The sequence below is a fragment of the Cricetulus griseus genome, chromosome 2 (assembly GCF_003668045.3).
Source record: "Cricetulus griseus strain 17A/GY chromosome 2, alternate assembly CriGri-PICRH-1.0, whole genome shotgun sequence".
NCBI classification, from domain to species: domain Eukaryota; kingdom Metazoa; phylum Chordata; class Mammalia; order Rodentia; family Cricetidae; genus Cricetulus; species Cricetulus griseus.
The window spans coordinates 29,642,193-29,659,901 of NC_048595.1; the positions used below are offsets into that span (position 1 = coordinate 29,642,193).

A 17,709-nucleotide genomic window follows, 5' to 3' on the forward strand; every position below is an offset into this window, starting at 1 on the left:
TAATATTCTGGGCCAATGGGAAGAACAAAGACTAGAAAAATGTAAGATTGAAAACAGTCGTTCTTTTTAAATAAATTCTCCCAAGCTAGTCATTATTATACCTTCCTTATAAATGTAATCCTAGCTCCTTGAGAGGTAAATTTGAAGCCAGATTTGGAAATTTAACAAGTCCCTGTCTCAAATTTTGAAAAATTGGAAAGTTAATTGTGTATTTCAGTGATAGAGCACTTACCTTACACACCCCCAGAGTCTGTCTCCAGTGCTACACCTAGTCAATAATGCTTATAGTCAAGTGCCCAGCATGCCTTCTACTGATGACTGCATCTATTAGTCAGGATCTCTTTGATGTGGCACTGACACCTTCTACTACTGCTCTGTTAACTTGAGGAGGATTTGATGAGTCACTGTAATATTGTGAGCAGAATTATGAAGTCCATTTTATATATGTAGGACTGGAGGCCTCAAAGGTTGCATGCCACACTCACACAGCTAATGTCGTAAGAACTTAAGTCCCTGTGAGAGAAGGAAACAGTGACTCCCAGGATTTTCCCTCTGAGTTCTCTGTGACTCTTCCCCAGCCTTGTTCTGTAGGCCTCTAGAGCTATATAACCCTCCTACCACCTGGAGTGTTTGGGTCTCTGCAGCTCAACAGAAACAAATTAGAATCTTTCAAACAGCTTTGGGGAAGTACTAAGCAGAAGCATCTCTGAGATCAGTAGATAGCAAAATAGAGGGTATAGTATTCTAGGAAGAGAGTTACCTAGACCACTCTTCTTTTGCCTCTGCAAGACATGCAGGTGCATTTCCTTTCTATTCCTCACCTATCCAGAGATGACAGACAAATCAGTCATCTCCAGAACCTGTTCCCTCCAAGGTAGGGACCAGCTTCCTTTCCAGAAAGGTCTTTTTCCTTACAGCTGTGGGAAGTGATGATTCTGCTCCACCGTGTTGTCACTCTGACCATTGTGTGAACATCCCAGTGCTGTGTGAGACAGATGGCAGAAGGCTTTGTTTTGAAGTAAATGGCTGGGGAGGAAGGGCAGCATTTTCCACACTTCTTCTGTGCACACATGCATTTGAGTCAGAGTAGAGAGGGATGCAGAGATGACCACCAGGTTATCATTACTGAGGAGGGGGCTGGGTATCCTCCTCACACATCCTTTCTTGCAATTTCAGTTTTTCTCCATTTCAAAGTTAAGATTCTCCTATAACTTTGAAAATCCTAATTAAGAGATTAAGTCCTTCTCTTTACCTCCCTGTCCCAAACAGTCTCCTTAATAAATTTAGTAATTCTATCTTTGACTTTTGGTTTGGTGTTTGTTTTTAAATCTTAGTAGGCTCCTCTTTTGTTGCTTCTTCGTTTTGGGAAAAGGGCACTTTTCACAATGGGAGGCTCCAAATACTTAGGTAGAGCTGGGAAGTAGATTGGGATGGAGACGGTCAGAGACCCATCATACTTGTTCTCAGGTCCAGAATGATTATTGAACACTGTCTCTAATCGTGACAAGAGATTAAAATTTCTGTTTCTCCAACTAAATTTTAATTCTATCTAATCATTTATTCAGCTTGAAAACTTTTCCTCCTGGTGACATAACAATCAGAGTTCATGTAGGGTATACTTCTGAGAACCGGATGAAGAAAAACCAATCTTCTAAGCTTGTAATGAGGATGCTTTGCAAGATTCTCTTTAATGCTTGACTTAGTATTTGCTACCATCCATTTAACTTTCCAGCACACTGTATTCAGAAGTTGACTCCTGTTCTTTAAGGAAATAAACATAACAGTATGGGATGCTCACTTTGGCAGACCCTTCACAAGAATCCAAGTGAACAAATACATGTCCATCTTGCCTCCTTTACCTTTGGTTCAGGAGCTAATTTTATCCCAGGGGAAGGATTTTACAACAGTGGTTCATAGTGTAGTCTTTCTGCTTTTCTGTTTGCTAACCTTTTTATGACAATATAAAAATGCAAAATTGAGTTCAAAATTCTCCCCCGGCTGCCACATCATTCCTGTCTGAATACAGTCTGCTTTGGGAGTGTAGGGGATATAAGTCTACACTAAGGTGTTCCTATTAACAGAATTTCCCCTTGATTCCAGTTTGGAGATTCTCAGCAGTTACGGCTGGTCCGTATTCTGCGCAGCACTGTGATGGTCCGTGTTGGTGGAGGATGGATGGCCTTGGATGAGTTTTTAGTGAAAAACGATCCCTGCCGAGGTAAGGAAGTACCCCGACCCTGGGTGACATGGAATGGTGTAATATCAACTCACGCTGATTTTCTGGGAAGCCTTGATGGTGGGTCTTTCTGATTTTTGTCTTGTTACTAAGGTGTCTGATATTGTGCCATCCAGCACAGATTAGAAATCCCAGGGTTTCAGGTAGAAAAACCTGAAGAAGCTGATGCTGTCAGGAAAGAACTCAGAATGAGAATTAAGAATTTGTTGGTGTCTCCAGACTCTCATATTTGGGAGGTAGAGGCAGGGGATAAAGTGTTCGAAGTCATCCTCAGATTCATAACAAGTTCAAGGCCAGCCTGAGCTAGAATGAAACTATGACTCCAAAACAGAAAAAGAATTTATTGGTGTTACCTATTTATGTTTGGGTGTGACATTAGCACTAACCTGAAGTGAAGCCTTGTGTACACTTTCAGGTTCTTCTTAGAGCTTCCCATCCTCTAGCCTGTAATTCCTGTGGCTGAGACTCAGAGCACACTAAGCTCCTCCCATGCAGAGGAGTAGTGACCATCCTTAATGGGGGAAAGATAATGGACATGTGCCTACAGCCCACAAATGGTTGCCTAAGCAAGACATGAAAAGAAGCCACCCATCCCCAGGAAAAAGAAAACGTCAGCTTAGCCTGAGCAACCAGTAGCTATAGCTGCAGCAAGGGGACAAGTGGCCAAATCCCAGCTGTCTGTCTTCCTTGACTGGTTTCTGTGTTTCCTGCTCTGTCTCTGTCTTTGTGTTTACATCTTTTTTATTCCAGTTCATCATCCTGGGAGTAAAATAAAGCGTTCTGATTCCAGCTCTTCGATTTCCAGTCAGTCTCCCATAGGTTGGCTTTTATGCTTTGTCCCTCTTCCCCGACACCCTGGTCCTTTGAGAATGGCTTTGCTTCGTAAATGATAACATCTCTTGGCTTTGTGATATCTGCTGCCATGGTGAATGCTCACAATAGCCAAACCATTGCTTTTCCAACAGCTCCATATTGACAGGGTATAAACTATTTCTAATGAGATGGTATCCGCAGACTTTGAATACTATTTACTAAATACCTCTACATAAAGAATAAGTAAATAAATAAATACCTCTATATAAGCACTTTACAAATAAGAATACATTAGCATCTCATATCTATCCTGTAAGGTATAGTTTCTGTTATCTCCATTTTAAAGAATAAGAGCTTGAACTGTGGAAATTTAAGTAACTTAAGGGCCAGCTGGCCTCTTAAGCGATGGTCCTGACCCCCACCCTGTACTCTGTGTTTAGTTGGTCCAGCCTGTGCAGTTAGGTTGTTAAAGCTTATTCATAAACTAAGCAAAAATAAATGTTTGAACATAACTGGTACATAACCTTTTTTGAAAGTTGTTTTTAATCATTCTGAAAGACTTATAGAGACCCAAAAGTCTGTCTCTCACATGAGTGCAGGAGTATCTGTTAGTTTCTTCTCTTTAATTTATTCTGCATTTGCTCCAACAAGCCAGAATAAACAGCTGAGGAGAAATGGTTGCCATCAGAAGTTTCTAAAAAGATGTAGTCAATTTTAGTATTTAATCATATCATGAACCAGTGTCCTTAATTTAAAAATCTTTTAACTGTTTTAAATAAGGAGCAACATACACATCTTTTTAACCTTATCTCTATAAAAACAACAAAACAGTGTTCTCTAAATCTATTATAGTTCCATTTTTCCTGTCTGTATAAAGTTAGGCTGAGCAACAGCAACACTGCATGTGGCATTTATAATCCTTGGTTGCCTGTTTGTTTGCTGCCTGCTCTGTTCACACTTATATTATGTTGCTGGCTGGCAAGAATACTACCTGCATTATCTTTATCTTCCTCAGTAAAAATTGGAACTCCAAAGAAATTTGGGAGGGCAACCTAGTAGCCATTTTCTGTGGGAACTGGTAGCCCTCTTCTTCATCCTTCAGAGCAAAGGTAAGCCTACTCTCCAGGAATCCCTCCTTGGAGCCAGCAATCAACTATTGTCCATTGACAGAAGTAGAATTCACCAGCAGCTTTCAGTAGCTGTCGGTGGACTTTCTTGTCACATCAAAACAGTGCTAGAAGTAAATGCCAAAGGGCTGTAGTGCCTGGCAGTAAGTTGGAGGGACATGAACATCAAGAAGACAAGTTACTTGCTGGGCCTGGTAGCACTTGGCTATAATTCCAGCTATTTAAGGCAGAAGGAGGAGGAGGATCAAGAATTGTAGCCTACGCTACATAGTAAGACCCTTCACCAAAAAGTGGATAAGGACCTATCTAGGGTTTCTGTGGGGTCAATTGCTGTTGTATCCTTTGTGCCTGTGAACTATAGAGGATGATATACTGAGGACATCATAGGATAAGTGACAAGATTACTAATACCAACTCATTTGTTAATTCCTTTTACATAGCTACTGAAACAAAAAACAGTCTCAAATAATGTGTTCGTTTAGTCAAATTTAAAAAATAATAATATTCTACTAGTAGGATTTGCTATTTATACAGTTTTCTGATTCTGCCACAGTGGGTCTTGTTTGTTTGTTTTTGTGGCAAAGGAGATTTGTTTGTTTTTATGACAAAGGACATAATGCTTTGGATGGAAAAAAAAGTGCTTCTAGGCCTAGTGAGATGAGATGGTTTAGAGGGTAAAAGCACTTGCTGCCAAGCCTGATGACTAGAAACCACATAGTGGAAGGAGAGAACTAACCCCTGAAGTTGTCCTTTGACTTATACATGGACACTGGGGCATGTTTCTTCTTTTTCAAAATGGATATACCTGTGCCCATGTACTATATATATTTATAAGAGTTAGACATTGCTTCCCTTGGGTAATTAAGATCTAGAAATCTTCATTTATGGAGATTTAAAAGATAGTTTTCAGGGCTGGGAAAAAATGGCTGGGTCACCAATTAAGAGCATATAATACTCTTGCAGAGGACCACAGTTCAGTTCCCACCCACATCAGGAGACTTAACAACTGCCTGTAAGTCCAGCTCCAGAGGATCTGATGCCCTCTCTGGCTTCTGTGAGCACCTGCACTCATGTGTACATACATTCTCATTCTCTCTCCCTCCTTCCTGCATACTCTATAAAATAAAAATAAGGAACTAGAGAGCTGGCTTAGTCCTCTTTCAGAGGACACAGCAGATTCAGTTCCCAGAACTCATCTGGTGGCTCACAGCCATCCACAACTCCATTTCTAGGGGACTCTACAACCTCTTCTGACCTCCACAGTCATTAGGCACACATGGTATATATACATACATACAGACAAGACACTTGTTTTGTTGTTGTTGTTTTTTAAGATTTATTTATGTGTACAGTGTTCGGCACCAAATCTCATTACAGATGGTTGTGAGCCACCATGTGGTTGCTGGGAATTGAACTCAGGACCTTTGGAAGAGCAGACAGTGCTCTTAACCACTGAGCCATCTCTTCAGCCCAACATGACACTTGTAATCTAAAAAATATTTGGCTTAGAACTCTGTGTGTGGGTGTGCACTTGTATGCATGTGTGTGCCCATTGAATCACAGTTTAATTAGGGTAACTGAAGGAGCATGGACCACTTACAAGGGGTTATACCTCTGAAGAAAATGTCTCTCCCTCCCCCAGAAAAGCTACTTACATAAATTTATCTTTAGGAAACATCAGGATATGTACCAAAATATTTTAGAAGTTGTCACAGCATTGGATACAGTATTTTTAAAACTATTAACAAATTAGATATGCAACATTTAACCAGTAAGTGTGTGTGTGTGTGTGTGTGTGTGTGTGTGTGTGTGTGTGTGTGTGTGTGTGTGTGTGAAGAAATTATACTTTAAAGTTAGTTGAAATTTAACATGAGACACATAGAAAATAGAGGAATATTCCTGATATTTGTAATAAAAGTATGTATACAGTTGCTCAAAGAAATAAAGATATGCCAGTATGTTAATTGTGATGTGCTGTAGGTTGTAAGAATGAGAAGGCAGAGGAAGAGTGCAGATGTGCTGGAGCTTGTAAAAGTCAGAGGCCGATGCTGGCATATCTTTCTCAAGCATTTCTCTTATTAAACCTGGAGTTGGCTGTTTGGGCTAGAGTGACTAACCAGTGAGCCCCTAGGATCTGCCTGCCTCCTCTCCCTACCTGTGAGGTTACAGATGGACACCTCCATACCTGGCATTTACATGGCTTCTGGGACTCCAAGAAGGTCCCCTTGTGAAGTAGATCTTTTTACCCAGCAAATGCCGTGGCGTAGTGGAGATAAACTGATGTGGGTAATGCTCTGAAGAGAATGGCCATGGATGGCTTGGAGGCAGGGTAAAGAGAATAGCTAATGGACCAGCTACCTCAAATGGGATGTGACCAGTCTTTGCAGTCACTTATATTCCCTTGTCTAATGGGATAGAGATGCTAATGAGAATCAAGTGTAGTATTGCATGTGGTAATACTGTACAAATTGTAGTGTGGGAGGAACATAATCTCATCCCTCCACTACAGGTCTTCTTCATTGTGTGTGTTTGTTGAGATGGAACTTTGCTCTGTTTGCCCTAGCTAGTATCAAACTAATGGGCTGAAACATCCTCCCTGCCTCAGTCTATGAAGTATCTGGCTCATGCTACCACCTGCCTGTAGCCCTCTCTAAAACATTTTAATGTGGCTGTCCCCAACTTGTTGCCATTCCCGAGGCTTCCTCTTGTATCCTCTGCTGATTTTTTTATCCTCTCAGGCAGTATGTTTAGAAGGGAACTATCAAATGTTTATTCAGTCAAGACTCTGCCACCACCTGCCAGATAGGTTTAGTATATTTTTAAAATGAGCAGGTCCAAGGTTACTGCAGGGCATTGTCCAGTGAGAAATCTAGGAATCCTTTCCAGAGGAAGTATTTCTTTTAAATTAGTAGTGTCTTTTGCATCAACATTTGTTCTGGCTGCACTTGATATCTCTGACTAAATCCATATTTTCAGTTCTGGTCTTACAGCTCCAGAAAGCCATAAGCCAGCACCTGTCTGGCCTTCAGTGCTGCTCCTGATTCCTCCTCTTCAGTTCCTCTCTACTTACAATTGGTCTTTCAGCTTTCTACTGCTTTCAGCTTTTTACCTAACAAATTCTCACTCGAAGTTTTGTGCATGGTCTTGGTCTTTCTCTCTCCCTACATGTCTACTTCTTAAAGACTCTGTTTTCATCTTTACTGTTCTGGCTTCCTGAACTCCTTTCTTTAGTATTGTGATTGACAGAATTCAAATGGAAGAGTCTTGATGCCATTAGTGTTTTTTCCAGTATATTATTACCATATATCTTACAGAAATTCAGCAAAAAGTACACATGTCTATGAGAGAGAAAACAGGAGTTTGATTAAGGTCAGAAGGTTGTGTCCTGTTGTATCTGTGTCTCCTTGGGCAGCTACAGTTTGCTTACCCCAGGGGACAGCAGCAAAGCCAGATGATGACAACAGAGTGGGTGGTCCTCTATTGATAGGCTTGCTTGTTATAGCAAGCACAGATCTTAGCCACTGTGTCTGCTGTGGGTCAGAACATGACAAAGCTGTTTTTAAAGAATCCATAGGTGGTATAAAACCTATGCACAGCTTACTGTTTTCATGGGGTCAAGCAGCTGTATGACTAAGATGCATTTTTAAGATAACTTGACTATATGTATGTGTGTGTGTGTTTTCTCTTTTTAGCACGAGGCAGAACTAACATAGAACTTCGAGAAAAATTCATCCTGCCAGAAGGGGCATCCCAGGGGATGACTCCATTCCGATCACGGGGTCGAAGATCCAAACCATCTTCCCGAGCAGCTTCTCCCACCCGTTCCAGCTCAAGTGCTAGTCAGAGTAATCACAGCTGTACATCCATGCCTTCTTCTCCAGCCACCCCAGCCAGCGGGACCAAGGTATGTGCTGACCTCCTATATGCTGTTCTCTCCTATTCCCATCCTGGTAGACATTCATTGATGGCAACGCCCTGAAAAGACTAGCAAGAAAAAGAACATAAAAACATAGAGCAGCTCTGCCACCTTTGAGGGATTTTGTAAAATGCCTGTTCAGGCTGGTTACATCAGAAACAGTTCTTTCTTCTTACTCCTAGTTTGAGTTGGAGCTTGTCCAGAGTTAGGTTTGGAAAGTTCAGGTACTGTCTGTGCAGCTGGAGCTGACAGATGAGCCTGCTGGTGCAGTAGCTGTAAATGAAGAATACCTTTCTACCTGCTCCATCTCAGCCCATTGGACTTACGTATATTTTGTTTGTTTTCTGTTTCTTTAAAATTTAGTGTCTGTTTTTGTTTTTTTTCTGTTTCCAATTTACTCCCCTTTCTGTTCCATTTTCAATTGTTCCTGCCCTTCCCTTTGGATTTCCATTTCACAGACTCCACTTCAGTTCTCTCGCTGTTATGACAAACCCTGGTTGGTAAACAGTAAAGCTGGCACCCATGTCAGGGACAGCCATTGTCCTGACCTCCAGCTACTCAGCCCTGAGGTAGAGTATGGCTTTGCTGAGTGGGACACGGTCATGAAGAGGCCCTCACTCATGCCAAGAACCTGCCCAGCTCTTTTTCCTGACATGAGCCCAATGTGTCTTCCATCTCTGGGGTGCTTGCTGACACAGCTGATTGATCAAGTTGGCCAAGTGTTTTCAGGAGTTTCTAACTCGGATTCACCAAAACTGGAGATGAATAAGAGATGCCTAAAACAAGATTGTTTGCCATCTTTATAAGTTTTTAAGCATAACATTTGTTCAGGATGGTTGATAACAGTTATTCCTGGCTGCTTATTTATTGATATTACTTGTAATTAGGTCTCTTGAAGTCTCCAAATGTCAGTTGCACAGACAAGTTATAAACACTTGAAATTAACCCACAGCGCATGTTCACCAATGTTCTGTGTGTTTAGAACAGGAGGATGATCTGCAAGACCCCTCCCCAGGGTGGTTGGTGCTGCCACATGAGTCCAAGGCATGGGTGCTATCTACTCCAGCTGAGCACAGTTTCCCTAGAAGTGACCACTGCTCTGGGGTTCCAGTTCTACCTTCTTGGTTCCTTCTCTTGGGTACCTGGATTTCTGAAGCTTCAGTTCAAGTGCACATATCAACAGTTACGCATGTTCACATGCAGCCATTAAAATATCTAAACACTTTTGGAAGAGCAGTATTAGAGGAGCAAACTATAATCCCAGCACTTGGGAGGCTGAGGCAGCAGATTTGACAGCAAAGCCATGTGGACCGTGTTTTAAGAACCCGTCTCAAAAGAGGAAGAGAAAAAAATCTTGGCAGAGAGGTTTAATAGCAACATACTTTGCATCTCTCAGCTCCTGCAGGGAATGTTGGGTTCCAACCCTCCAAGCACAGTGTTGCCTTCGGACTGGCACAGAAGCCAGAGGCTGTGAATGAACTGCCACTTGTGAACTTATCCCACCCCCAGCTCAAACTCCAACTGAGAACTGGTCTCAAATTTAAGATCTGGGCACTGGCTGACTACTCTCGAACCCATGATTCAATTTGCCCTTGATTTTTTTCCCTCTTGATGGCTCCAGCTCCTTGGAAATCCCAAATATGAAAGGTCTCAATCAATGTTGCTCATGACCCAGATTCCATAGGATTCTGAGATGGACCTTTTTTGTTTTATTTTACAATATAATCTTTCATTTCAAGTTCTTTACTCATTGATACTTTATGGCCAGGCCAGGCCCTAACTTAGAACCCAGTCCAGAGGCACCAGAGCTGTGAACTCCAGGCAGCCATGCTCAGGAAGGGTAGCTCTTGGAACTGGTGGTGCTCCTCCTGGGTGGCCGGCCAGGAGAGTTCCTGCTTGAGTGTCAATCACTTCTGTCGCTTTGGCTTTTCCTTTGAAGAAATTCAACCTGCACAATGAGATGGGGTGCTTCACTCTCCTTATAAACGTCGTAAAGCATCTTAAAGGTTCTGGAAAACAATTTACCCAACCTACTTGAAGGAATTGTAAACTATGTCATAAGTAACATTTTAAAACAGACTTTAAAATATTCTTTCTGTACATTGTCTATGATATTTAAAAAAAAAAAATCACATAAGGAAATGTAGCTTCTCCCAGGAACAGCAGTCATGGAATGCAGCTCTTGTTCAGATTAGGACGCACTTCTGTGCATCATTTATTCAGCAAGGTGGTAGAGTCCTTTTTTGCCATGTAGTTGTAGGTACTAAGAAGTGAGATCAATAATTAATGTGGGACAAAGAGGCAATAAGCAGATGTGTGTATCAGGCAGTGAAAAATGTTATCCTTAAAAATGGAAATGAATCAAGTGATGTTGAGCGGTGAGGCCTCTCTGATGAAGTCACCCTCTCAGCATAGCACTGAAGTACATGGTCTAAGCCACGCGTGTGCATAGGGAAGAAGGTTATTCTACAGTGACAATGTGGGCTCAGTTATGAGCAAGGGGACACTACTTCCCCAGGCCATAGGGTAAACAGCAAAGAGGCCCAGACAGCTAAGATGGCTGAACAGGAAGGGTGTGATAGAAATGGAGAATGGATTCATCCCTCATCTCCTGAGGGAGAAGCAGAGAGATACAGGCTGGCTCATGAAGACATCTTGACTGCAGCTGCTGCATGTGCTGATGGCGGTTGGGTGTGTCTCTTCTTGTGATGCTTGGTTCATTTTTAACTGTCGTGTCTTATTACTTGAAGATCTTCTCACATTTTTAGGGGAAATTTATCAGCAGGATAACAGGCATTGAAAGGCTGCCACTCCTCCGGAATAGCAGGGTTAGAAGATACTCTGAAGTTTTTAATTGGACCTTGGACCTCTTCTTGAAAATATTTTAAAAATCCATCATCCTAGGACATTTTGCAAATAAATATTTGTTTTCCTGGACTTTTAATTTGCTTTTTCAAGTAGTTGTCTATAAAGAGAGTTTTAAATAGACGATTTAATTATATACTGTCAAAGATTTTATCAAGTAATCAGACCTTTTATTATTTTGAAGGTTATTCCATCAACAGGCAGCAAGCTGAAACGACCAACACCAACTTTTCATTCTAGCCGAACATCCCTTGCTGGCGACACCAGCAATAGCTCTTCCCCAGCTTCCACAGGTGCCAAAACTAACCGGGCAGGTAAGTGCCCACCACGCATAGGGCTGAGTGGGGGAGGAATAGCCCAGCTGCTTTGAATCGGGCATACATCAGTCTCTCAGGAGCCAGTGCTGGGAAAAGTACTTGGTGTCCTGCCCAGAAAGACAATCACACTTTTTAGGCAGCCATTGCTACCTTCTTGTCAGTGCAGCAAATTCTAACCTCCTACACTCAACACTGGAGCCCTTGTTCTGGATCAGCAATGGTTACAGTTGAGAGAGGGCAAGGCAGAAAGGGCCAGCCCAGAGCTAAAGCAAACTGTTAGTAACTTTCCCAGTGTGCTGTGTTTTGTTATGGATGCTGGTGAACTGGGAGAATGGACACTGGCTGACTGCAACTCTCCCTCCTGGGAACTTGAAAATTGGCCTCAGCTTCTCCCCTTCCCACTCCATTTGCCATCTGCTCATGTATGCTACAACCTTATCAGTTCACCTACTTGGCCGTGGTGACTGAGCAGCTTTGGAAGGTGGTCCATCGGTTCAGAGCAGCTGCTTTCTGCTGCGTGGGATCACAGGTAGCCTCACAAAGCAGAAAAGGTCCATCACCTGCTGTGGTGATGAAGTGTGGGTCTGGGATGGTGTGATTCCCCCAAGGCCTCTCTGCAAAGCAAGAGCTATTAGCAGCAACCCCGTGGCCTCCAGTCACTTGTGTTTCCATGTCATGCCTTCTCCATTAAATCTCCTGCTTTACTCTTAAATTCCAGACCCTAAGAAGTCCGCCAGCCGTCCTGGGAGTCGGGCCGGGAGCAGGGCCGGGAGTCGAGCCAGCAGCCGGAGAGGAAGTGATGCCTCTGACTTTGACCTTCTAGAGACGCAGTCAGCTTGTTCAGACACTTCTGAGAGCAGCGCTGCAGGGGGCCAGGGCAGCTCCAGAAGAGGGCTCACCAAACCTTCCAAAATCCCAACCATGTCTAAGAAGACCACCACTGCCTCCCCCAGGACTCCGGGTCCCAAGCGATAACACTGTACAAGCACCCCACACCACTATCCACTTTGAATCCTACTCCATACATTGGGTGTATATTTATTCTGAACGGGAGAAGTTATATTGTTAAAATTGTAAAAGAATAATTGTGTTATGAAGCTGCCTTATTTTTTTTTCCTTTTTGTAAGTTACTATTTTCATGTGAATATTTATGTAGATAAAATTTGCCTCCTGGTAACCCTGCAATGGATGGGGCCCAGAGATGAAATATTTGAGGAAAACAAAAGGTCAAGACGAAAATGTGTATTAAAAAGAAAAGCCTCTAAATAGGGTTTCATGTGGTGCAGGGTTGTAAACCTGCTTTATCTTTTAGGATTATTCCTAAATGCATCTACTTTATAAACTTGACTTGCTATATCAGCAAGATAAATTATATTAAAAAATAAGAATTCCACAATGTTTAAGGAACTCTTCTTTTTAAATCACAGACACCTCGATTAGCAAGAACTAAGGAGAGGGCACTTAAGATTGCATTTCCATTACTGTCATGTAATTTTAGCTGAAGAGACAGAACCTCATCTAGATAGCTTTTGCACATGATACAGCAAAGAGTTCATTGCAATACTGTCTTAAAATAATGTCTCAGTACTGGGTGTAAAGGCACATAGCTGCTAGGATTCAGGGGTAAAAGGAAACTTCAGAACATTGGGGTTTTAAACTGATTAGTAACTAACTGTCCAGCCTAGCCATCAGTAACTCCTGTGCTCACCAGGCCCCAGGCCCTGGTGAGGGAGACTCCTTGGTGGCACTGTGAATTACAGATTTGTTTATCTGCTCTCTTTCTTTCTTTCTCCTCCTCCTCCTCCTCCCTCCTCCTCCTCCTCCTCCTCCTCCTCCTCTTCCTCCTCCTCCTCCTCCTCCTCCTCCTCTTCTTCTTCTTCTTCTTCTTCTTCTTCTTCTTCTTCTGCCTTTTTTTTTTTGCTATTTATTTGAATCCCTCAACCTCCCACAAACTGAGGAATGAATTCCATAAGCCTATTTTGAAATGTGGACCTAAGACAAATACTTGCTCACCTTTAAGGGAGTTCACCAGCACACTTGTTCTCCACTCCCGTTTGCTTCAGTCTTTTTTGTGTGTAATAAAGTCAGCTGACCAATTGACCACAAAGGGGGGCTGTCTGGGGCTCCTGTTTTTTAGCTGCTGTTCCTCGTCAGCTCCGACCATGTTGCTGTGTGATTATCTCAATTGGTTTTAATTGAGGCAGAAATTGAAGCTCTACCAATGAACTGTTTAAAAACAAGACACACTTTTGTATTAAAATTGCTTGCAGTAACAAATGTTTTGTAATTCCTGGCTTTATTCTGAACCACTTTATATTTATTTAAATGTTACTCCTAAGGCATAAAAATGTTGTAGCACTTAAATACATCATTCAACAAGAGTTTTCTTGATGGAAAAATCATAGAACTCATTACTTTTTTCTTTTTACTTTCGTTAATTTTAACGAGGCACCAAAGAAGTGAGATGTTGTCACACGGATACATAGGGACCCTGTCTACCTATGTGATTCAACAGATAGTGTATGAGTTTATTGTGGGATGGGCAAACTTCCTCAGTATGATGAAATCTCTGTTATTTGGTGGAACTTCACAAGCCAGAGTAGTTATCCTGTTAACCTTGAGACCACTGTATAGGCTGGAAACAAATGGACATGCAAGGCACAGAAAGAACTCTATTCTGCTAAACTAACTGGTCAGATGGCACCACACAACTGATTTCCAGGTGGCTCTCCCCTTCTCACAGTGACCAGATGACACTCATTGCCTGCTGCTAATCTAGAAAGGTGTCTTACTGTTATGTAAATCTCAAGATCCATTATTTCTTTCACTCTTCTTGAATTTACTAGTTTGCCTACATGCCCTCCTGTCATAGTCCACAGTGGACAAGGTAGAGGGAATAGCTGCCCTGAGACCCTCTTGGTAGTTTCCATACTCAGGAAGAAAAACACTAATTGGGGAAGGTATATCAGGTAAAGTTGAGCCCACTGAACATCTCTCAGTTCCTGAAGGCAGTCCATTCTGATTCCTTTGTTTATAGATGAAGAAGCCGGTATATTCAGGAGATCACCGTATAAGGCCACTGGTGAATGCTTCTGGGGTTGAGTCGTAGGCTCTGTGAGGCCCCTGCTTCCTCTTTAGCTGGCCCTGACATGACCAGAACAAGCAGATACTGACTTGAATAATGAGAACTCAAGAAAGGGGCTCAAACTCAGATCTGTGTTCTTACTCTTCAGACCACATGCCCCTCCTAGAATTCCAGAATTTAGTAAGATATAAATGCATATTTGGCAAAGCCACATAGGCCACGTGTTCAGATAGAAAGGCATAGATAGCCTGGTGTGTTCCATACTTACTCTTTTGAAATTGGGTAACCTTAAAGCTGTCAACTTGGGACTAGAGAGTTGGCCCGGCCATTAAGAGCACTTGCTGGCCGGACGTTGGTGGTGCATGCCTTTAATCCCAGCACTCAGGAAACAGAGGCAGGAGGATCTCTGAGTTCGAGGCCAGTCTGGTCTACAGAGCGTGTTCCAGAACAGGCTCCAAAACAATACAAAGAAACCCTGTCTCAAAAAATAAAAATATTTATTTTATTATAAATAAATAAAAATAAGAGCACTTGCTGCCTTTGGAGAAGACTTGAGTTCAGTTCCCAGCATCCATATAGTGGCTGGCATACAACTCCAGCTCCAGGGGATCATCTGGTTTCCATGGATACCTGTGCACACATGCACATACCCACATGCTGGAGAGATGCTGAGAACATTTATTTGCCCCTCTTCCAAAGAACCTGGGTTTGCTCTCAGAATCTTTTTATCAAACACCTCCATATGCACCTGCACTCACATGCACACACCTACACGTGACACATGTGCTCATTTTGTTTTTCAGACAAGGTCTCACTATGTACCCTTGGCTGTCCTGGAACTCATAGGTAGACCAGGCTGGCCTTACACTGCCTCTGTCTCTCAAATGCTGGGATTAAAGCCATGTGCCACCACAACCAGCTTTACATATAATTTAAATAGATTTGTTTTTCATTTAAAATCTTTTTCTGGAATTTAGTGTAAGATAGTGTTCTCACCCAAATTGGCTTCTGCTTCCTAGTGCCCAGCAGCAGGAGTGTGTCAGGAGTGGCTAGCACCCATCTTTTCAGCCTAGACTATCTGTTCTTATTTTCTTCCCAGATATAGGTTCTCAGTGTTCGTCAAAGCTCTGCTAGCAGGTGGGGGTGGGAGAGGTGGCCAGGGAGTCTGGAGCTAAGTTCCCAGCACCCATCTTGGGTGAGGAATCCAATGCCTCTAGTCTCTACAGACATAAGTATTCATGTGTGCACACACAGTTAAAATAAATCTTTTAAAAACAAAAGCAGAAGCTGTGTGATGGTGGCGCACGCCTTCAATCCCAGCACAGGCAGAGGCAGGGAGATTTCTGTGAGTTCCAGGCCAGCCTGATCTACAAAACTAGTTCCAGGACAGCCAGACACAGAGAAACCCTGCCTCAAAAAAAAAAAAAAAAAAAAAAAAAAGGAAAAAAGAGCTCAGTAGCACCACAGAAAGCTTTTTTCCATTCAATAGGAAGCTGTGTGCAACATAGGAAATAGGCAAGGGAGGGGGCTTAAAATCCTACAGAGATTGACACGGTGGTCAGGAGTAAGGGTGCTGGCCACACACCTGGAGACCTCCCTTTAATCCCCAGAACCCACAGAAAGGTTGGGAACAGTTTCCACAAAATCATCCTCTAACCTCTCTCTACATGAGCCTCTCCCCATAATAATAGTTCTGAGATATGACTCAAAAAACACATGTGTGATGGCCATTGAGATGGTTCAGCAAAAGACTAATGTCCTGAGCTCGGCTGACCCAGAGCCCACACGGTAAGCGAAAACTAACTACTCCCACAAGAACCAAGGTTCTCTGACCTCCACACATGACATGCTCGTGTGTGCACACACATTCAAGATAAATGATACAAATTTAGTGTTAACTGGGGCTTTAAATGATACATCAATAGCTAATGTTTATGGAATGCCAGCATTCCATACATTATGGAGAATTTGCACTCTAAATACATCTCAGTACACATCCTTACTCTATGATCTTGAGTCCCCTAAGGGTAAAGTTCAGTAACAGCAAAGTCACAGTCAGCAGGTGAGCCAGAAAGCTCACATTTCTGCTGTTCTGGGGTTTCACTCACTGGAACCCACCTCCTCTTCCCAGCACACCTACTCTGCCCTTTCAGAAACTCCACCAACTCCTCTCGGGGTACAGCTTTTGTTCTGCCTTTGAAATGACCGAGTTCACAGATGGTCAACCCTGTTAGAGCGGGTTGCTCAGAAATGGAGTCTTGGTTCAGGGCCCAGTACAAAGCAGCCCACCATGACCATCGACAAACTGAAGTCTGGATGGAGGCTCTTGGGCAGCTGGCTAAACCCTGTGTTACTTTACAGGGATGTGAAGCACTGTGGAAAGTAGGTGGCTAGTTCCCAAACTGAGATGAATGATCCCCCACATGGACCCGCCAAGGATCAGTCCCATGCTGGGCAGTGGTGGTGCATGCCTTTAGTCCCAGCATTTGGGAGGCAGAGGAAGACAGATCTCCATGAGTTCGAGGCCAGCCTGGTCTACAGAGTGAGTGCTAGGAGAGGCTCCTGAGCTACACAGAGAAACTCTGTCTCTAAAAACAAAAACAAAAAAAAAACAGTCCCATGCTGGGCTGCTTATAGTAAGTAGTCTGGTAGCCTAGCATTGCCTAGAATGCAAACCGAGAATTACAGTTGGAGTGGGAGGTTCTTGGTGGCGTGGTGTAGTGTTTGGTACAAAGGGCACCCAGGGTCCAGAGGGGACAAGGGGGAAGGAACTGTGGGCAAGAGACTCAAGAGCTCCTGAACAAAATTATATGCAGAACATCTTACTGACTTCCTCAGTCATCAAGCCCTATGGATTCAGCCCCCAACCTTCACCCCAAACTTCACCCCATCGTTGTCAGTCCCCATTACTATATCTGTCTCCAACTTCAGCCCCTGCCTTGTCTCACTCCCCCCCACACACACATCCCTCTCCATTCTAGCTCTAACCTCAGTGTGGGCAGTTTGGAAGGCTACTTGACAACACCATCCTTAGAAGCCCAGCATTTTTCCCTTTTCTTCCCTCTTTCCGTCCCCCTCTTTCTCCTCCTCGTTCTGTTTGTTTTTATTTTGAGACAGGATCTGACTGTGTAGCTATGAAGCCAGTCCTGGACTTCTGGAACTCTGTAAACTATTCTGACCTGGAATTTGCAGTGGTCTTCCTGCTTCCCCAGTCACTCTTTGCCTTTATGGGGGTGTGGAAGCAGTACAGAAATTGACCTGTTGGGTAAAAGGCAGACTGCCAATGACGACCAGAAGAATTTAGTTGATAGCTGAAACAAGGCTGGAGAGATGGCTCAGCAGTTAAGAGC

At 43.0% G+C, this 17,709-nt stretch overlaps 1 protein-coding gene across 11 annotated transcripts in view; it reads left to right on the forward strand.

The window, feature by feature from the left end:
• Macf1 (microtubule actin crosslinking factor 1) overlaps positions 1-13,551 on the forward strand; it is a 329,681-nt gene extending 316,130 nt beyond the window's left edge. For 8 of the 11 annotated variants that reach the window (XM_035439636.1, XM_035439638.1, XM_035439641.1 and 5 more), the window contains 4 exons: positions 2,101-2,218; positions 7,869-8,080; positions 11,142-11,271; positions 11,993-12,249. In XM_035439636.1, the coding sequence (XP_035295527.1) occupies positions 2,101-2,218; positions 7,869-8,080; positions 11,142-11,271; positions 11,993-12,249 (717 nt within the window). Of the gene's footprint in view, positions 1-2,100; positions 2,219-7,868; positions 8,081-11,141; positions 11,272-11,992 lie in introns of all 11 variants that reach the window. The other 3 variants (XM_035439635.1, XM_035439637.1, XM_035439644.1) reach the window with 1 other exon arrangement.
• Positions 13,552-17,709: the final 4,158 nt, after the last annotated feature.